At 29.6% G+C, this 17,247-nt stretch overlaps 1 protein-coding gene across 1 annotated transcript; it reads left to right on the top strand.

Moving 5' to 3' along the window:
* Positions 1-397: 397 nt before the first annotated feature.
* Positions 398-15,862, top strand: LOC131850668 (uncharacterized). Its single transcript, XM_059200973.1, has 3 exons — positions 398-620; positions 14,316-14,504; positions 15,283-15,862. Exons 1-3 carry the CDS (start codon positions 506-508, stop codon positions 15,429-15,431), a joined length of 453 nt encoding a protein of 150 aa, XP_059056956.1. The 5' UTR covers positions 398-505; the 3' UTR covers positions 15,432-15,862.
* The last annotated feature ends 1,385 nt before the right edge of the window (positions 15,863-17,247 follow it).

The following is a 17,247-nucleotide window of genomic DNA, read 5'->3' as shown; positions in this document are numbered from 1 at the left end:
TGTATCTCCGGGACTGAACAGATTTAGATGATACTTTTTGCATTCGATAGAATTTATTTTCTTGTTAGTTATATGTAGTAAATATTAGTTTTTGCCTGGATGGTAGTTGATTTATAATCAGAATCAAAACGTTCTGGTGCATTATTATTTTTAACTTAATTTATATTTAACATATAGTATCTATATCAATGAGTTCCCCAGGTGCCAATAACCCAATATATCAAATTTCATTGCTTTCCTGTAACCTACCACTCTCAGATATAACAAAAAAAAAAGTAAAAATTACATCATTTCGCAACAAAGCCAACCCTGAGACATCAGTGAATTATAAAATGATACATCGATACGCCATCTTACCACTCACTCCCCGCCATTGGTCAGCAATAAAACTGCGCGGGAATCGCTTTACGAACTCAGTTGTGTCGCGCGGACGGTGCTGCCAACAGAAAAAAAGCGGAAATTATATTTTTTTTTCAAACTCCGCACTCGTAAGGTGTTGGTTAAGATGAAATACTTGGTTGTATTCGCCGTTTTTGCTCTGGCGCTGGCCGCCGAAGAAACGAAGGAAGAGGAGAGGCCAAAAACATTCAGAAGGCTCATCCCTGCTGATATTCTGAGAGGTCAGTGCTTTGTGATTCCATGTGGGAACGAGGGAGGATGTGGAAAGGCCGAAAGGGATGAAGTGTTTATAAATGCTCCAAATAATTATTACAATATTCATAAAAAACTATAATTTATACTGACCGATAAAATCACATTAAATTATTATTATAAAGACGAGAGACAAATCTGGCACATAATAAATATATTCTAAAAATATTATAGATTTAAAACCACGTTTCATCTACACAAACAGTATTATAAGCAAGTATGGGTTGTATTTTCTTTAAAAAAATTACTAAATTTGATTGCATACACGAAAAGCCGGTTGGGCTTTTTAAAATGAAGGTTATTTTTACTATTCACTGATATGCATACATATATAGATAAACTACATTTTATGGTATATCAAAGAAAATGTGTTTATATAGTCTTGAGTGTTAAAATTTTTCAGTGTAATTATATAAAAAAGAAAAAAATGCAATTACGTAAAAACAATTACATGCAAGATATAATATTAACAGTAGTTTGAAAAGAAATAGGAAATAATTTCTACTTAACACGGAGTTTCCTTACAAAATAGATAGAAATTTCCTACAATTAAATAATTAATAGGATGTCTAATTACTAAATAATAACTCGTAATTATTCATTAATACAATATTTATATAATTGTAGGAAAATTACGTATTGAAAAATGATAAATACTCCTTTCTTATTCGATAATGGACGTGACTCAATACTTTTCCTAACTAATTTGACTTTTAAATGTAATTCTTCGTTATTTCATAATCTACTTCGTGTTACTTCATCGAAATAGTATTCATTAGCTTTGAAAATAAATATAATTGCTGCGTTCACTATAATTATACAATATTATTAATGATTGAGTTCCTTAATTAACGGATAATCATTGTTAAGCATAATGAAAACGATTACATTTTTTTTATAATGTATTTTGTGACTTCTTTATTATTAATCACTAATTACAATATAATTAAATTATTGCTTTAAACTGTTGAAATCATACACCTTACACTGAAGTTTTTTATATATGACAGATCTATAAATATTATAGTATATAAGGTCTCTATTTTCGCCTGTCTGCTTCTTTACTCACGTGTTCTAAATTTGGCATCGAAATTTTATATGATTTTTGCTATAACTTCCTTGAATTTCTTTTAAAATACACAGTGTATATCTAAGGCGGATCGCTAGTAATCTATAAATTACTACTCGTTATATTACTTTTCAACATTAAAATTTTATCGAATTTGTGGTTTCACCCACCCGTCGCGCCGCACCGATTAATAAAAAAACTTTTGCGATTAGGGTTTTTTCGGGATGGTTTTTTTTTGCCCAGTTTCTAATACCTATATCGCGATGTTTAATAGCTTATTATTTCTTAAATAATCGGTTATCAAATGCAAATAGTTTTTTCAAAATCATCGGGTATTTCCAGAAATTATCACGTTTAAACAAACAAATTCTCAGCTACCTGTAGAAGTATATTATTATGCAGATGTATATTGTTTTGATATATCTTTGATACCATTATTATACATTTGATAATGTAATACTTGACATTTTAAATATAAATAATAAATTTAATCGTGACAGATTGAGCTTAAGGCTACTGACTAAATCACAATATCTTAAACAGACACCTAGATTAGAACGTTACTAAACCGGTTAAGAGTTCGATTAATCTTTAGTCTAGGTACCTATTGCTACATGACTATTTTGTAAGTAGGTTGTGCTTTATATTTTTGCGTGGGTTAGCTTATGAAGCTGAAACGACACAACATATAAGTACAGATTAGAGCATATAGAGAATGCACATGTGTCTGGTGAGCTCTATTATAAATAGTGTTGCAATTAATTTAGATTACAAATTCTAAATAAGATTAAACAAAATAATACATTTACAGACAATATAGCATAATAAGATTTAACAATGGATTAAAAATCAGTTGTCAATATTGACGATGAAGAGAGACTTTGTGGTGATGTAAAAGTTACGCGTACTCTGTCAAGCAAACGTAATATATGCCTGCGAATAACCGGTGCGTTTGTTTGTATTGATGAATGAGGAAAAAGTGAAAATGGTTGTATGTAACTACTTATTTCACCTTATATTCTAATTTTAATATTTATAATCTATGGACAGAAAGAGTGCACAGTTTCACAAGAATAATAAAATAAACTGTATGAACAATCTGTAACTTAGTCATTGTCTATGCTTTGTTTCAAATTTGGAACAAAACTTCACTTCAATATGATTTATATCTGCATTCACAACGCGGGAAAAGTTTGTAGGTACAATCGAATGCAATTCGCGAATGTTCTAGAATGACGTGATATAAATTCATAGAAATAAGCGAGAAACAAGAAAGCTCTCACGTATTCTGTTACTTTCACAGGCACGTCCAATTCTTATTGCACTTTCGCGCTCTTTCAGTGACCCAAATATTCTATTGTTAAAATATTAACATAACTCTCTATCTACGGCATAGCTTGCAGCTGTGTAGTAAGTCTAAGTAGACAAAATGTAGAAACAACGGTCATCATTATTTTCCGCTCTTATTTAATAATACAAATTGTATGTCATTTTACATTACCGATTGACTGTTTATCCGTACTTCCATACAAATAATATAAATGCGACAGTATGTTTGTTTGTTAGTTTTTCACAACTAAATGGCTGATTGAGATTATATGACGAGGATAAACTATATCAGATAAGTTTTTGCAAGTTCTTCTCAACTGAAATAGCTACTGCACTAGACGGTAGGGATAATTGTAAAATATATAACGTGTACAAGAGGCTGAAAGGTCATATTATATCTTAACAAATACACACATACATAGGTCATAGGTTCTAGCTTAAAAAAAGCGGTGAAAACGAAGTAACTATAGTTATTAGTATAGTTATTTCTATATAAAGAAAAAAAAATTGCTTATAATAGTTACATTTTTACATTTCTTGCTATGATTAAAAATTTTTGTAATAATATATGTACTTGTTGTACATATATTATTACAAAAAGTTGGTTTAACAAATAATTTTGTATTAATCTTCCCTATGCCATGCAAATAATTTTGTTACGTATTTAGTTAATCTGTTAAATTTATTATTCGTCAATAAAGTGCATGGTTGCCGGAGTCTTAAAGAAAAAAAATACTACATAGTTGTGGCCAGCCTATACAAAATAGTACAATTACCATTGTATTTTTGCTCAAGATAATTTATACTATAATTTGAACAATTGAATCTAATTGTATAAAGCCGGCAGTTGTTGATCGGTTGAGCTGTGGTTTAACTGTAAACATGAGTCGTGATGCCATTGACAGATTCTTGGTCCAATAATTACTATAATAAACTTGTATATTTCATTAAAATATTTAGGGTTACCACTGATGCGATATAGCATTTCTAATATATAATAAACTACCTATGGCCGCGGTTTCAACCTCGAGATTTTATAGCCTATATGTTATTCTACTGTATAAGCTGTGTTACTCTTTAGTTTAATTAAAATCCATTTAGTAGTTTTTGCGTAAAAGAGTAACAAATATCCATCCATCCACACTCACAAACTTCCGCGTTTTATAATATTAGTAAGATAATACTGTTAATAGGTATTTGTAAACTACTGATACTATGCATAAATAAGACCATGTGGGTCTTAGAGAGGACCTTAATATATGTGAGATGAATTATGAAAAAGAATAATGCACGGGATAGAAGAATAGGTAAAACGAAGGATCTTTGTGTATAATTTTCTTTAGTCTTCGAGAGAGAAGATTGTTTAGAATTTTTAAAAGAGGCAAATGTAACGATACTTTAGTATTAAAATGCTTATTTACATGAAGTTGTTTTAAATTTTAATATAGTGACAACCCTGAATATAATTAATATTTAGTAGAATTCCTTAGCATGGAATTCCTTTGAGATAAAGAAATAAAAGTCGTTTGCTGAATCATAATTCAAAGATCAATTTGTTAATAATAACGGGCCTGGAATTCTATGACGTCAATCATTTTTGTGTTCCAAATTATCTGTATTTTTTTAAAACATAAACTGATGTCTTGAGGCTTCGGCTCATTGCTGATATAGTATGTAAAGTAATGTAAATAAAAAGTAAAAAAATAAAAAGTCATGATTTATTTTGTTCTTTGTAAAAGATAACCATAGAAAATCCTTACCTACAGAAATCTACATTGTTTACCAATTGATGTACCTCGCTAAGTTGTAATAGCGTCCAATCAGACCTTCAGTATCAACGGCTGCAGATACAGTTAATAAATTCAAGCTTGATTATGGTGATAATGATCAAGATCCTTAAGTAGTAAGAGACAATGCTCAGAAAATCTGAACCTGTATATTTTATTTGCAATGAAAAATATGTAACAAAAAAATAAGACAAAAGGTAGTAATCGTAGTATTAATATACTCGTACTTAGCTACCGTAACGAATCTTTTTTGTTAGCTTATGCCCTTGTATTTTTTAATGATAATAAAATATAATGGTATACTTTAGTTGGACAACGTAGCTACTTTGGATATTTTTAACGTAGTGATTACTTGCTCAAAAAAAGAATACGAATACATAAGGTAAATTATGCACTATATATTTCCCGCGCTTTTGTTGATTACGACTAGTTACAGAAATTATGTCTTATATTATGGAACCCGTATTAATAGGTTCACTAGCGTTAACACAATTGTTAATGTTAGTACATAGACCGAGATTGTCAATAATACGTCTTTCAATGGTTTGATTTTGATTAGTAGGTATAATTGTTTCGTAACAAGAACTTGGCGGCAAAATAGCTATTGCTTATCTGTGGTTATAAAACTGAATTCTAGTTTCAAATAGGGTGTGTTCGGATATATCCACTGGGGCGTAAGTACGCATTACGTGAATAATAGGACAGTGTTGAAACGGTACGGAAATGTTGCAATGCGGCACTCTGCTCATTAGGTACACTGCAACAGTTGATTCGCAATCCAAAACGTCGATTTACGATGGCATCGTTGTATCCGAATGGTAATATAATTTATTGTTTCCGTGTTACTTTGTTATATTTATCAAAAAGATTATTTATATTGACAGTTAAAACTGAAAAAAATATGGAAAATAATGTCTACCCTTCACATTTTCATTAATATTGATTCATTGTTGGAATTTTTATGTATACGTAAATAATGTGGAATATATCTCGAAGCTGTATATAAGTATAATAGATATCTGATACCACCATGTCTCGTGTAATTCAGTATATTATAAAGATACCTGTAGGTTATCTGTTAAGAATTTTCAATAAAATATATCATGCCGAGGCCTTAGTATATCCGAGTCAGTCAGATAAAGCATTTTAAACCGTCCCAAATATACATTTTAAGTAATTACAAAGTTACATAAATGATTATTATTTTATTAAAACATAATATTTTGTAAATAGTACGTAGTTATAACCATTTTTTTCATTTCTCTTTGCATTTTAATTTATTTGCATGAAAATTATCGTGTGATATTCACTATAAATTATATACAGTTCAATTGTGTATAACTGTTTGTATTGTATCAACGCTGTATAGTACTTAAACATGGATAAATAGTTATTTGAACTGTGAATCATAACATCATATTATATCTTTATCTATGGCTTTTATTAACATAACGGACTGCCATCAGACAGAGTCTGGTTCTGTTTCGACAAAACCAGTTTCGATACACAGGATTCTTTTGCCTTTAAACTTTTTAACACACCGGGCCATGGTCATTTCGCCAATTTAATATCTGCACGCTGAAATCGTCGTTTTTATTAGGTGCAATTCACAAAAGATGAATAAATTTTATATATTTGAATACATTTTTTTGGGTTTGTTACTCGTAAATTGGAGGTAAGGTCGTTTTATGGAATTTAATATGATACGAAGGATTTTTATTACGTTGATTTACGTAGGGTTGAGGCTATCTAAAATGAATGTTTCTGTTTAATCGTAGAATAGCTCTATCTCGAGGTGTTCTTCGTTTAGGTACTATGGAATAAAATCAGTGTTATTCGCAGATTCCATAGTTTTCTACTGGTGAATGAATATTAAAATCGCTCAAAAATTTAAATAATTTAATAATTTCATATTACAAATGTACAAATAAACAAATACACCAAAATCTATTTTTTTCTGTATTTTTTTTCGCAATAGTAATATATGTAGAGGCGGTAATCATCAAGACTTTATATGCACGAATCAAGGTTGTAAAATTCCGTTTTTTAGATTTTAAATTTTACGACCTTAGCCTTTTTACAACATCGATTTTTTTGTTCTGTTTATCCTTTAAAGGAAGGCAAAGGGAACAGCGCTCATACAGCCACTACAACATTGATCGTTTGAAATCGATAATTTTATGATTGTGTGTCTTTTTAAATGATCTATTTGATAGGTACAGCTATAAATTGTACTTCTTGCTATATAACTAACAATTGCGTCAATTGAAAACTGAAAGAATTATCAAGCAATTTATCAGTAACATAATAAGTAAGTGAATTGCAATGATTGCTTGTTCAGTAATACATCTTGAAAGTGCTGTGATCTGGATTATAAAAAACAATTTCCTGTTGACCTTAGTGTTTTAAAAGGTTTGTTGGAGTTACGTTCAAAAACTGAGTCACATAAAATATAAATGACAAAGTGAACGGGTTGTTTCTGAACTGGCCTTGGATTGTTCTAGAACACGCACGTGGCTAAAATCGAAAGTGTTTAAAGACTAAGAAAAAGATGTGATGACGATTCGACATTTGAATTTCAAATATGGATGTCGCTGTTCTAATTAAGTAATGGCCAGTGTGAATTTGGAAAAATACGAGATATTTATTTATAGCTGAATAAAAAAAATTGGTAATATTATCTAATATGCACCATTAAAAATTAAAACATCAGCTAGAGTATAATAGATAGATACACATAATATCCGTACTTTTATTATTAATGATCTAAGAGCTACATAACGTCCCTTAACTTGTTTGTAATAGATATACTTAATCAAAAGGTAGGTAATTCGAATTTGTTTATGGCGAATATACTGTGTGCCAAGTTATTAAATAAAAAATAATTGAGATAAAAAATAGAAATTTCTGGATACATTGGTTTTATCATTATCGCGAGTTCTTGTATTTGATTCCTAATTGTTTTAACATTAAAATTCAATTTGGAATTTTATTCTAGATTTTTATTGAATAATAGATAAAGATATAAAAACTAGACCAAAAAAACATCAAATTAGACAGTAGCTAATTTGTTTAAAATGTCATTTACCCGCTCCAGGAACACCTGCGATGATACATTTTTTTGGATTCTGTAAATGTACACAAAAACTACTAAAGTATACATTTAAACGGTAGGTACTTGTAGAAGCATTAATTTTACATTAATAAAAGATTTTATTTTATATGATTAATTTAAAGATAGTTAATATCTTTAATAAATTAGAATTATAAATGTTTATATGATTATATATAACACAGTATTATTTGGTTCAAACGAGACACTATACATCGTATACTCTTACAATATAGCCATGAATTTTATGTTTTCGACTGCATAGGGATCGAATTCGAAGTGAGATGAGATATGTATGTAATTACTATACTTAAAGACATTCTATATTCAGATTAGCCAAGGAACTATGCGAAGTCATTTCAGTATAAAACTAATTTAGGAACTAAAAACTAATTTACGTAGTCAAAAAAACTTGCTGAAATGTCCATGGGAAAACGTTTAACTTAGACGAAGTCGTGGACTACTCTAGTACTATTAATATAAACTAAACTTATAATGACGAAACCAAAAAGAAAATGTAGTCATTTGTTACCTGTGCAATAATATGAGTCATGTTTTTTTATCTGTAAATGTTAATTTGACATTTCAAACTGTCATATAAATCAGACTTAAATTATAAAGGTCTCTTACATCTAAAATGATTGAAAACTTTTGTTGAGATAATATCCATCCTACATAGATGTCACATGATAACGTAATGTCTTTAGTGCTGTTCATGTATATAGACAAGCGTTAACACTTAGCATCCGGTAGTCCGTAAGTTTCTTTACCATTGTAATTACATGAAAAAATGAACCAACTCAAGGAAACTGTATTGATAAAAAAATTAAATTGATTCAGATTTGAATTGGAAAAAATAATAAAAAAACTTAACCAACGCAAACAAAATCTATCGATAAAAAATTATATTGATTCAAGTTGAAAAAAAGAATACTGCTGCTTAAGAGTTCGCAATACATTATAAAAACAAAATCTAATAATAATAGCGCTGAATATTGCACACATATTATGGGCTTAGCACCCAGGCTTGCAGGGTGCATACACTTTTTTTTAAAAGACTTATATAATATATATAGATAACATACTAATACAAACATCTGTTTCAATCAATCAGCAATTGAAATTTATACAATCTGTGGTATTAAAATATTATCTAAAAAAAAAGACAACCAACCGTGGATCCTTCTTTAGATTTTTTAGAATTGTTCTATTTTTAAATATGAAATTTCATACATAAATTATGATGTTCTGAGTCTGTTGAAAACTGTATTAAATTACATACGAACATGACAATAACTAATAAGGAAGCATAAAGTAAGACCATAAATTCGTTCGTATTTCATACTTCATTAATAGAAAGTGAACTGTGTTCAGTGTCCATAGCTCGCTCACTGAATATTTAGCAGAACTAATTATGCATGTGTCATACAGTTATGCAATGTATGATTATCATGCTAAATGCAATTACGTATATATTAGAATTAGATGATGTATTGTTGTTTATACCATTGGTCGCTTTGTGGTCAGATTAGATCGTAAAGAATTTAAATTCTATTTGAACGTTATTAAGATTATCTGTCGATGTGTATGTCTACGTCTAACACATTTAGCGTTTGTATTATGTCTTCTTTTTATTAATTAAATATAAAAATACCAGCTATCAATCCAATCAATATATACATATAAACATTAACTGTGCCAAATTATATACTTCCTCGTCCGCATAATTTTCCTAAAAGGGGGTACAAAGTTTTTGCTTCAACTATTAATAGTATAATGAAGAAATATACTTATATCATTGTCATAATGTTTTACTACATCTATTATTTAGTACACCTCGACAAGTAACAAAACAAGTAACTCCTTTCGAACCAAAGGTTACCTGAAATAGGCAGCTCTATCGCTGAATAACAACTCGGCGACAAAGCAGTCTATTGATATGTCTTTGTCTTGTTCATTATGATGTCTTTTTATATGCATATATTCTTACTAATATTATAAACGTGTGTATGGAATGGATGGATGTTTGTATGTTTGTTACTCAATCATGTCAAAAGTACTGAACGGATTTTATGTGTAATATAGTGTTTTCATTTCATATCGTAGCAATTGGGAGTAAATATAAACGTACCATGTTTCGTATAAATTTAAAAATATATGAAATTTAAATTTAGAATGAAATTAAAACTTTAATTTGAAACAGCAATAAATTGTTCGATTAATTACAACTTCTTGATTGCCAGCATGTATTACAGTAACTTTCATAATTATTCTGCAAGCGGGCAGAGGAATAATGACATATAAGTTCATAAGGTAAAAAAGTCATATCGTGACTCGATTGCATGCGGAAGGCGGTTTAGACTTTAAAATCAAGTGAAAGTATATACTGCACTGTCTAGATCCATTACCAACTGCGGTCCGCTAGTATTATGCGACCCAAGTCAACAATTCGCCGTATTTTTAAACCGCACATTTATATATACTTATAATAACCACTAAATTATAATAATCATGAGCTGTACCTTTCTAAAAAATTGGTCTTTTTACTTGGAATATTTAGTTTACTGCTGATGATAAATTTAACGTTTATTTGCTCATGTTTTTAATGGGACATGTTAGTTCGTAAAACATAAGATTATTGAGATTTAAGTTATTTTTCAGTTGTTTCCATAAATATCTATCAATAAGATATTTTTGTATATACCGATTTAATGAAATTATGTCATCAATTCTTCTTTAAAATATAATAGAATTCTCGAACACGCAAATAAATAATGCTAAAAAAGGTCGCTGGATTTTTTTTTTAACTTTGTAAAAATCATTACTAATACGACTATTAAACACTAGTTTAAAAATAGAATTCTCATCGAAAAATATCGTAATAATCCTTCTTTTTGAAATAGATTGAAAAGTTGTAATGCTGCGGAACCCAAATCATTTTTAGTTCGTGCTCAATAAAATAAGCGTTTAAATTGCAGCGTCCGTCCCACGTGTTGGCAACACTGGTCTTATCCAAAGACGGATCATATTTTGCAATGCATTGTGCAATGAGCCGATGAGGGTACTTGTTTTTTTATTTCTTATTCGAGGCAAAGGATACAATTTTGTAATAGAACATCGATGTTGTAAACCGTGATTGCAATTGAACTGAATAACTTTGTGTATGTTACGTTAAGAGTGCTTTTATGTAAATTTTATTGAATTTTTTTATGTGGAAGTTTCTTTTAACGAAAATGCTAACGGTATACGGGGACACTAATATATTATGTACTAGCTGTGCCCGTGGTTTCACACGTGTTAAATTTTAATAAAAATATATACCGATGTATAAGCTATATTACTGTAAAGTTTCATCAAAATCCGTTCAGTAGTTTTTGCGTGAAAGAGTAACAAACATCCATTCACACTCATAAACTTTCGCGTTTATAATATTATTAAGATTAGGATATAATTAAAATAGTCACTTTTCGACCATTTGGGAAAGGTTCGTCTACATGACAAAAAAGTAATGGAAGAAGTCAGAATGAACCTGAAGTCATGGGTTAGTACATAGTACATATACGATAGTACATCGTGTCGAATCTATCAGGATTAACCCCGATAGTTTCCTATGCTATTATATATACATATATACATCATATTACATTATACATCATATTGTAAATACATAAAAGTATATTGTACTAAAGATAAAAATGCTATAAATATATATAATATTGTAATACTTGACATAACTAAACACCGTAATGGATCTTAATGTAATTTGAGCAAAGATTGTATGAGAAACATAGGCTATATTTTATATCAAAAACTAATTTGAAAGGGGGTGAAATAGGGAGCGAAAGTTTGTGTAAACGAAGTCAGAGGTAATGTCTACTATAAAATAAATTAAATAATTATAATTACAACTATAATAAGGCGTAAAATATAAACTAAGTTAAATATTTCACACGCGTAATTCATACAAATGCATTAGATAAATGCCTAGTAATTTGTCACGGTCTGAATGTGGGTTACAATCGGATTGTTGTATGTACTATCTCATATTTTATGCTATTGGTTCAATGCTGATTTCAACCGACTTTATAAAAAAGAGGTACTTAAGTTTTTAGTTTTTTTCAGTAGGTATATAATACGTTGTATTTGTAGAATATTTATACTAATTAGTTACAAATTTATATTACACTATCTGTGAGATCTGTGATCGGTCCTTGTGGAACAATCTATCTTTATGATAAATTTCATCAGGATCCGTATAGCCGTTTAGTTGTGAGAACGTAACATAACACTTCTTTCTTTCTAACACAACATTGCCGCATTTTCCAATTAAAAATAGATACTATTGTGAGCAGCCCATTTTTGAGTTTAGTTAGTATATGAAAAAATAAAATTAATAAAACATAAGTAACGGATTGCTTGTAAAAACTATTGATTCTTGATATAAATTTTCATCTCCTATTTTACTCCTTTCTAGATTTTCTTGTGTACATTCTTGTTTTAAAACCTATCTTCGTATCAAATTTCATTAGCATTCGTTTAGCCATTTAGTCGTGAGTCTGATATGTTAAAGGATCCGCAAGTAAATTAGAAGGCATTGGTAAAGTTTGGGGAACAATGGATGTTTTGTATCTAGATCCATTCTCCTAAACGTATTCTTTGTTGACGACCATGAGCCAGATATGCGGGTAAATCAGGTTTACAACAGTTAATGGGGAAATTATGATTTTACATTTTAATCGTCAGCCGATATATCTCTTTATTTTGTGCAATTTTCAAAATAATTTTTATTAACTGTTTTATGAAATACATGTTCCAAAATCATTCCACAATTATAGTAATTGTTTCAATTTTTAAAACTGCATTATTAATTAGTAAGTGGTAACAAAAAGAAGAATCTCGACGATGTTAGGTCAAACTAAATCTTATTAATTATAAATCTATCATAAAATATGATGAAAGTATAATGCAGGCCATCAAAAACTCTTTCTATGGCAGATGGTTACTGCCAAAGGAACCGATTCTTTATATTACGTAAATAACTATGCAACTAATCTACAATTAAAACTGTGATGAAAACAACAAATTAAAATAAATGCATTTTGCAAGGAAATATTCACGCTTTTACTGGAGTGAAAGGTAGAAAGTCGCCGTTCATTTGTACAAAACAAATGTTTGTTTACGTTTCTTGTTTATTTTGTTACAGAGTGCATGTATCTGTTAATTTCTAAATTACGTATTCTAATACTAACAGTTTGGTATCTTTTTACGACTTTCATCAACAACTCATAAAATCCGCGGTAAAATTAATATAGTTTTAAAAACACGAAAGTGTATCCATGTTTGTATTTTGTTATGCTTCCTCGTCTAAACGGAGCTGAAAGAAATTTGACATGATTCCAACATGGATAAGATATGATACTACTAACTCGATATTGTAGCCTTAATAAAAAAAAAAGATAAAGTGATAACCTCTAATTAAATTATAATAAATTTCATTGTATTTTAAAACTATATTTAGAGTTACAACTATATAATTGAGAACATTTTTTTTAAATATTTTAACACCAAAACATGACTTTGAAACATTCACATGTGTACACATTAATTAAGTTAATTGTAATAATTAAAACATTACGGCCTTATTAACCTTGTATTAAAGTACGCAATAAGTATGTATTACATTGTAACATTGCCTAAATATTAAAAAAACCTTAAAATAATTAAAATGTGTACTAAGATTCAGTTTTTTAATTAGATTCTATTAAATATTAACTTTGTCTATAATACAATAGATATTAAACTAATAGGTATACATATATGCTAAAATTATAAATGAGAACTTCATTTGTTTTACATCAAATCAATAGTCAATAGTCAGAGCAATTGTCAAATGTCTAAATTGTGGTGAATGCAACACTATAATAGTATGCTCTGACAATTTTGTTGATTATTTTGCAATCGATAGGTACAATAAAATAAAGTCTATGTCCCTATCTCTATAATTTTAAAAGTACTGAAGATGGAAAATTAAAAAGATTGCTTTGTTTGTTGTATTTCGGTTGTAGGGTGCAGATTAGTAAAATTACTGGATCAGAGACACAATATTTTAGTCTTAAAGAATGGCAATTTATGAGTCGTATCACGGGTGTAACAATACCTAAATTGATAACGTGATGTCCGTACTGCTGTTCATGTATATAGGTGACGGTTACCCCTTAACATCATGTGGGCCGCCAGTTTCTTTACATAAAAAAGTGCTGATACGTGAGTTACTATAATACTTTACACCAAGTGTGTCATCAGGCATCGTCAGTCTAATTTCTTAACAAAAAAGTGGTGATTTAATGTAGTCATTTATTTTTTGCAGATTTCCCTGGAATGTGTTTCGCCTCAACTCGGTGTGCGACCGTGGAGCCTGGTAACACCTGGGACCTGGCGCCATTCTGCGGCAGAAGCACCTGCGTAGTCAGTGAAGATCAACCACCAAGACTTTTGGAGTTGGTCGAAGATTGTGGTCCACTGCCACTTGCCAACCCCAAGTGCAAGCTTGACACTGGTAAGCAGAGCTAATTAGATCTACAATAATATATATCTTTAAGACTATTATCCCAGATGAGGTAGACAGATGTTCTCTCAATTGTTGACATTGTGGTGTATGCAATACTAGATATACCTACATTTCACTGACTATATTTGAATTTGACGTAGCAAGAGACTATCATCGCTTTCTTTTGGATTAAGTTGGCTTGATATTGGTGTTGCCATCACGAGAATGTTATTATGACATAACTTAATAAAATATATTTGTTTTAATTTGGTCTATTTATATCATCATCACAAGGATGTCGTAAGACTAACGAATATTGAACATTACACTTGTACATGAAAAAATTTCAATAAATCTTATACCAAGTCGCGTGGCCATCGTATTTAACAGTAAGACTTCTTATAAGAAAAACTCGTGCATATTTGAATGAGCATTTTAATGATGAGTTATATTTTTAACGGCCACGAAAATTAATATAAATATCATAGGAGACGTCACACAGCGCTATCTAGTCCCATGCTAAGCAGAGCTTGTGTTATGGATACTAGATAAGTAATATAAATATATTTTTTAAGTACATATATATAGGTACATAGAAAAACCCAGACAATAATAAAAATCACTACAAATGTTTGTACCGTGCGGAGGAATCGAACCCGCTACTGCGCGGGAGTAGAGCGGTTGTTTAACTCAAAATTTCAAACTGTATTTGAAGCCAATATTTTTACCACCATTACTAGACCAACACTTAAAATATGTTATTTTTTAATATTATATTTCTTTACAGACAAAACCAACAAGACGGCACCTTTCCCCGGATGCTGTCCGATCTTCACCTGCGAGGATGGAGTGAAATTGGAGTACCCCGAACTCCCCACGCCTCCACCAGAAGGAGAAGAAGAGAAGAAAGAAGAGGAGAAACCTAAAGCCTCATAAATAATAAATAATTAAACGTCACAGATTTTTTGAACGCAGAACTACGTTGTCAGTTGTAATTTAAAAAATGGCGCGTTCTTTAATATTTTCTAATTTAATCTGTGAATTATTTGGTCTCATAAAACGTTACCTATGCCAAATTGTTATAAAAAAAGTAACTGTATATCCTTAGTATTTACTAACAATGGGATTACAATGAACAAATTCAAACAGAGCTTCATATTTCCTGTTCATTCAATGATATAAAAGATAATAGATGACTAATCTTTTGTTTAGTATGAATGCCGTGCATTCGATATCCAGGTAAAAGTGGAATGCATAGACAAGTGATTGTTTTTTTAGAAGTTTACCAGCTTTTTTATTTGAATACCTGCCTAATGTAATGTTGTGATATTGATACAGTAAAATAAATAAATAATATAAAAGTTATTCAATAAAAAAATATAAAATTTCTAATTATGTTTTTTATTTATATACATCAAATGAAGGTACAACAAGTGTAGACGATATTCCTAAATCCTAATAAACCAACTAAAGGTACACGAGATGCTGTTTATTCTACAAGGTTGTTGATAATTTTTTAGATAAAAATAAGCCGAGATTCGTTTTTCGTCTTTCAAGTAATCTTCAACAATAAAATGCTCGATCTAAACCTATTCAAGATGTTCTTCAGTCTTACCGTTGCTGGTTTTGGTTGTAATAATCATAATACAAGTTGTAATGTACGTTGAAAATTGACCACATCATCTACATCCTGTCAAACTGTACTTATACCTTTATTCCATTAGCATTTATTAAAAAAATAGCATACGTCAGCGCGAAACCTTTTTACAAGATATTTTCGCGCGCATTTTTTGAAAAACTTTCTTTTTAATCTTACTTCTATTTTTTTTAATCTTAAAAGGAAGCAAAGGCAATATTAAGTTATGAAATAAAACGACAAATAATTAACTCAATATTTTATTGGGGAATAATAATAAATACACGTTACAGTATGATTGTCAACACTTTATAATACGTGTTTAATACAAACGTACAGCTAAAATACCTAACAACTAAACATTTAAAATTTACATAAAAACAATTCGTGGGGTAACTGGCAATGTCTTGTTTTATGTCAAAAAAATTAAATAGAAGTTTCTTTTTTTATACTACTATGGTGGCAAAGTAGCATACATCTGATGGTAAACGGTTACTGCAGCCTATGGAGGTTTGAAATACCACGTGTGAGTTGCCGACACTTAAGAAACTTTACAGATCTGTGCTTTCTGTGTGCTAATATGCACATTAATTTTATATTTAAAATTTGTGAGTTTTTGAGTACAGAGTAGAGTGCAGAATTATCAGAGAATTATAAGTAATTCATAACTTATTTTTTAAAATTAGATATATCGCTTATAAAAGGCAGATATTTGGCACTTTCTCGATATATTATAATTTAAATGTTTATCTTGAGAGTTATTTTATTAGTTACATTTTACTTAGATAAAGAACAATATTACGTCAATTTTGCTTTAGTTTTAGTACTTATAAACATAGTTTTAATTTTAATATACCAACACATGAACATATATGTATTATAATCATAAAACATGACATTGTCAGTACAAGTTCTGTTAACAATGTTTGAAAACACTAATTATTAGATAAAACATTGATTTAGCGAAATATATCCAATTAAATGAAATTGATAAACTTTTTCACTATAATAAAATAAATATTAGCCATTAACGTAACAGTCTATACACTTTAACTTTTTCATCTATAAATCTAGACATTGAACCTTAGTTTTACATGATATTACATATATTTTTAA

Source organism: Achroia grisella, unplaced genomic scaffold (assembly GCF_030625045.1).
Source record: "Achroia grisella isolate CSIRO2021 unplaced genomic scaffold, CSIRO_AGI_Agris_v1 utg114, whole genome shotgun sequence".
NCBI classification, from domain to species: Eukaryota; Metazoa; Arthropoda; class Insecta; order Lepidoptera; family Pyralidae; genus Achroia; species Achroia grisella.
The sequence above is the reverse complement of the archived record's forward strand: the minus strand, read 5'-3'. Positions and strand labels throughout refer to the sequence as shown.

Bases quoted from the DNA above. Each gene is read 5' to 3' on its own strand.
- LOC131850668 (XM_059200973.1), top strand. From the start codon at position 506: ATGAAATACTTGGTTGTATTCGCCGTTTTTGCTCTGGCGCTGGCCGCC. The intron at 621-14,315 runs GTCAGTGCTTTG...TATTTTTTGCAG, and splicing joins CCCTGCTGATATTCTGAGAG to ATTTCCCTGGAATGTGTTTC. The intron at 14,505-15,282 runs GTAAGCAGAGCT...ATTTCTTTACAG, and splicing joins CAAGTGCAAGCTTGACACTG to ACAAAACCAACAAGACGGCA.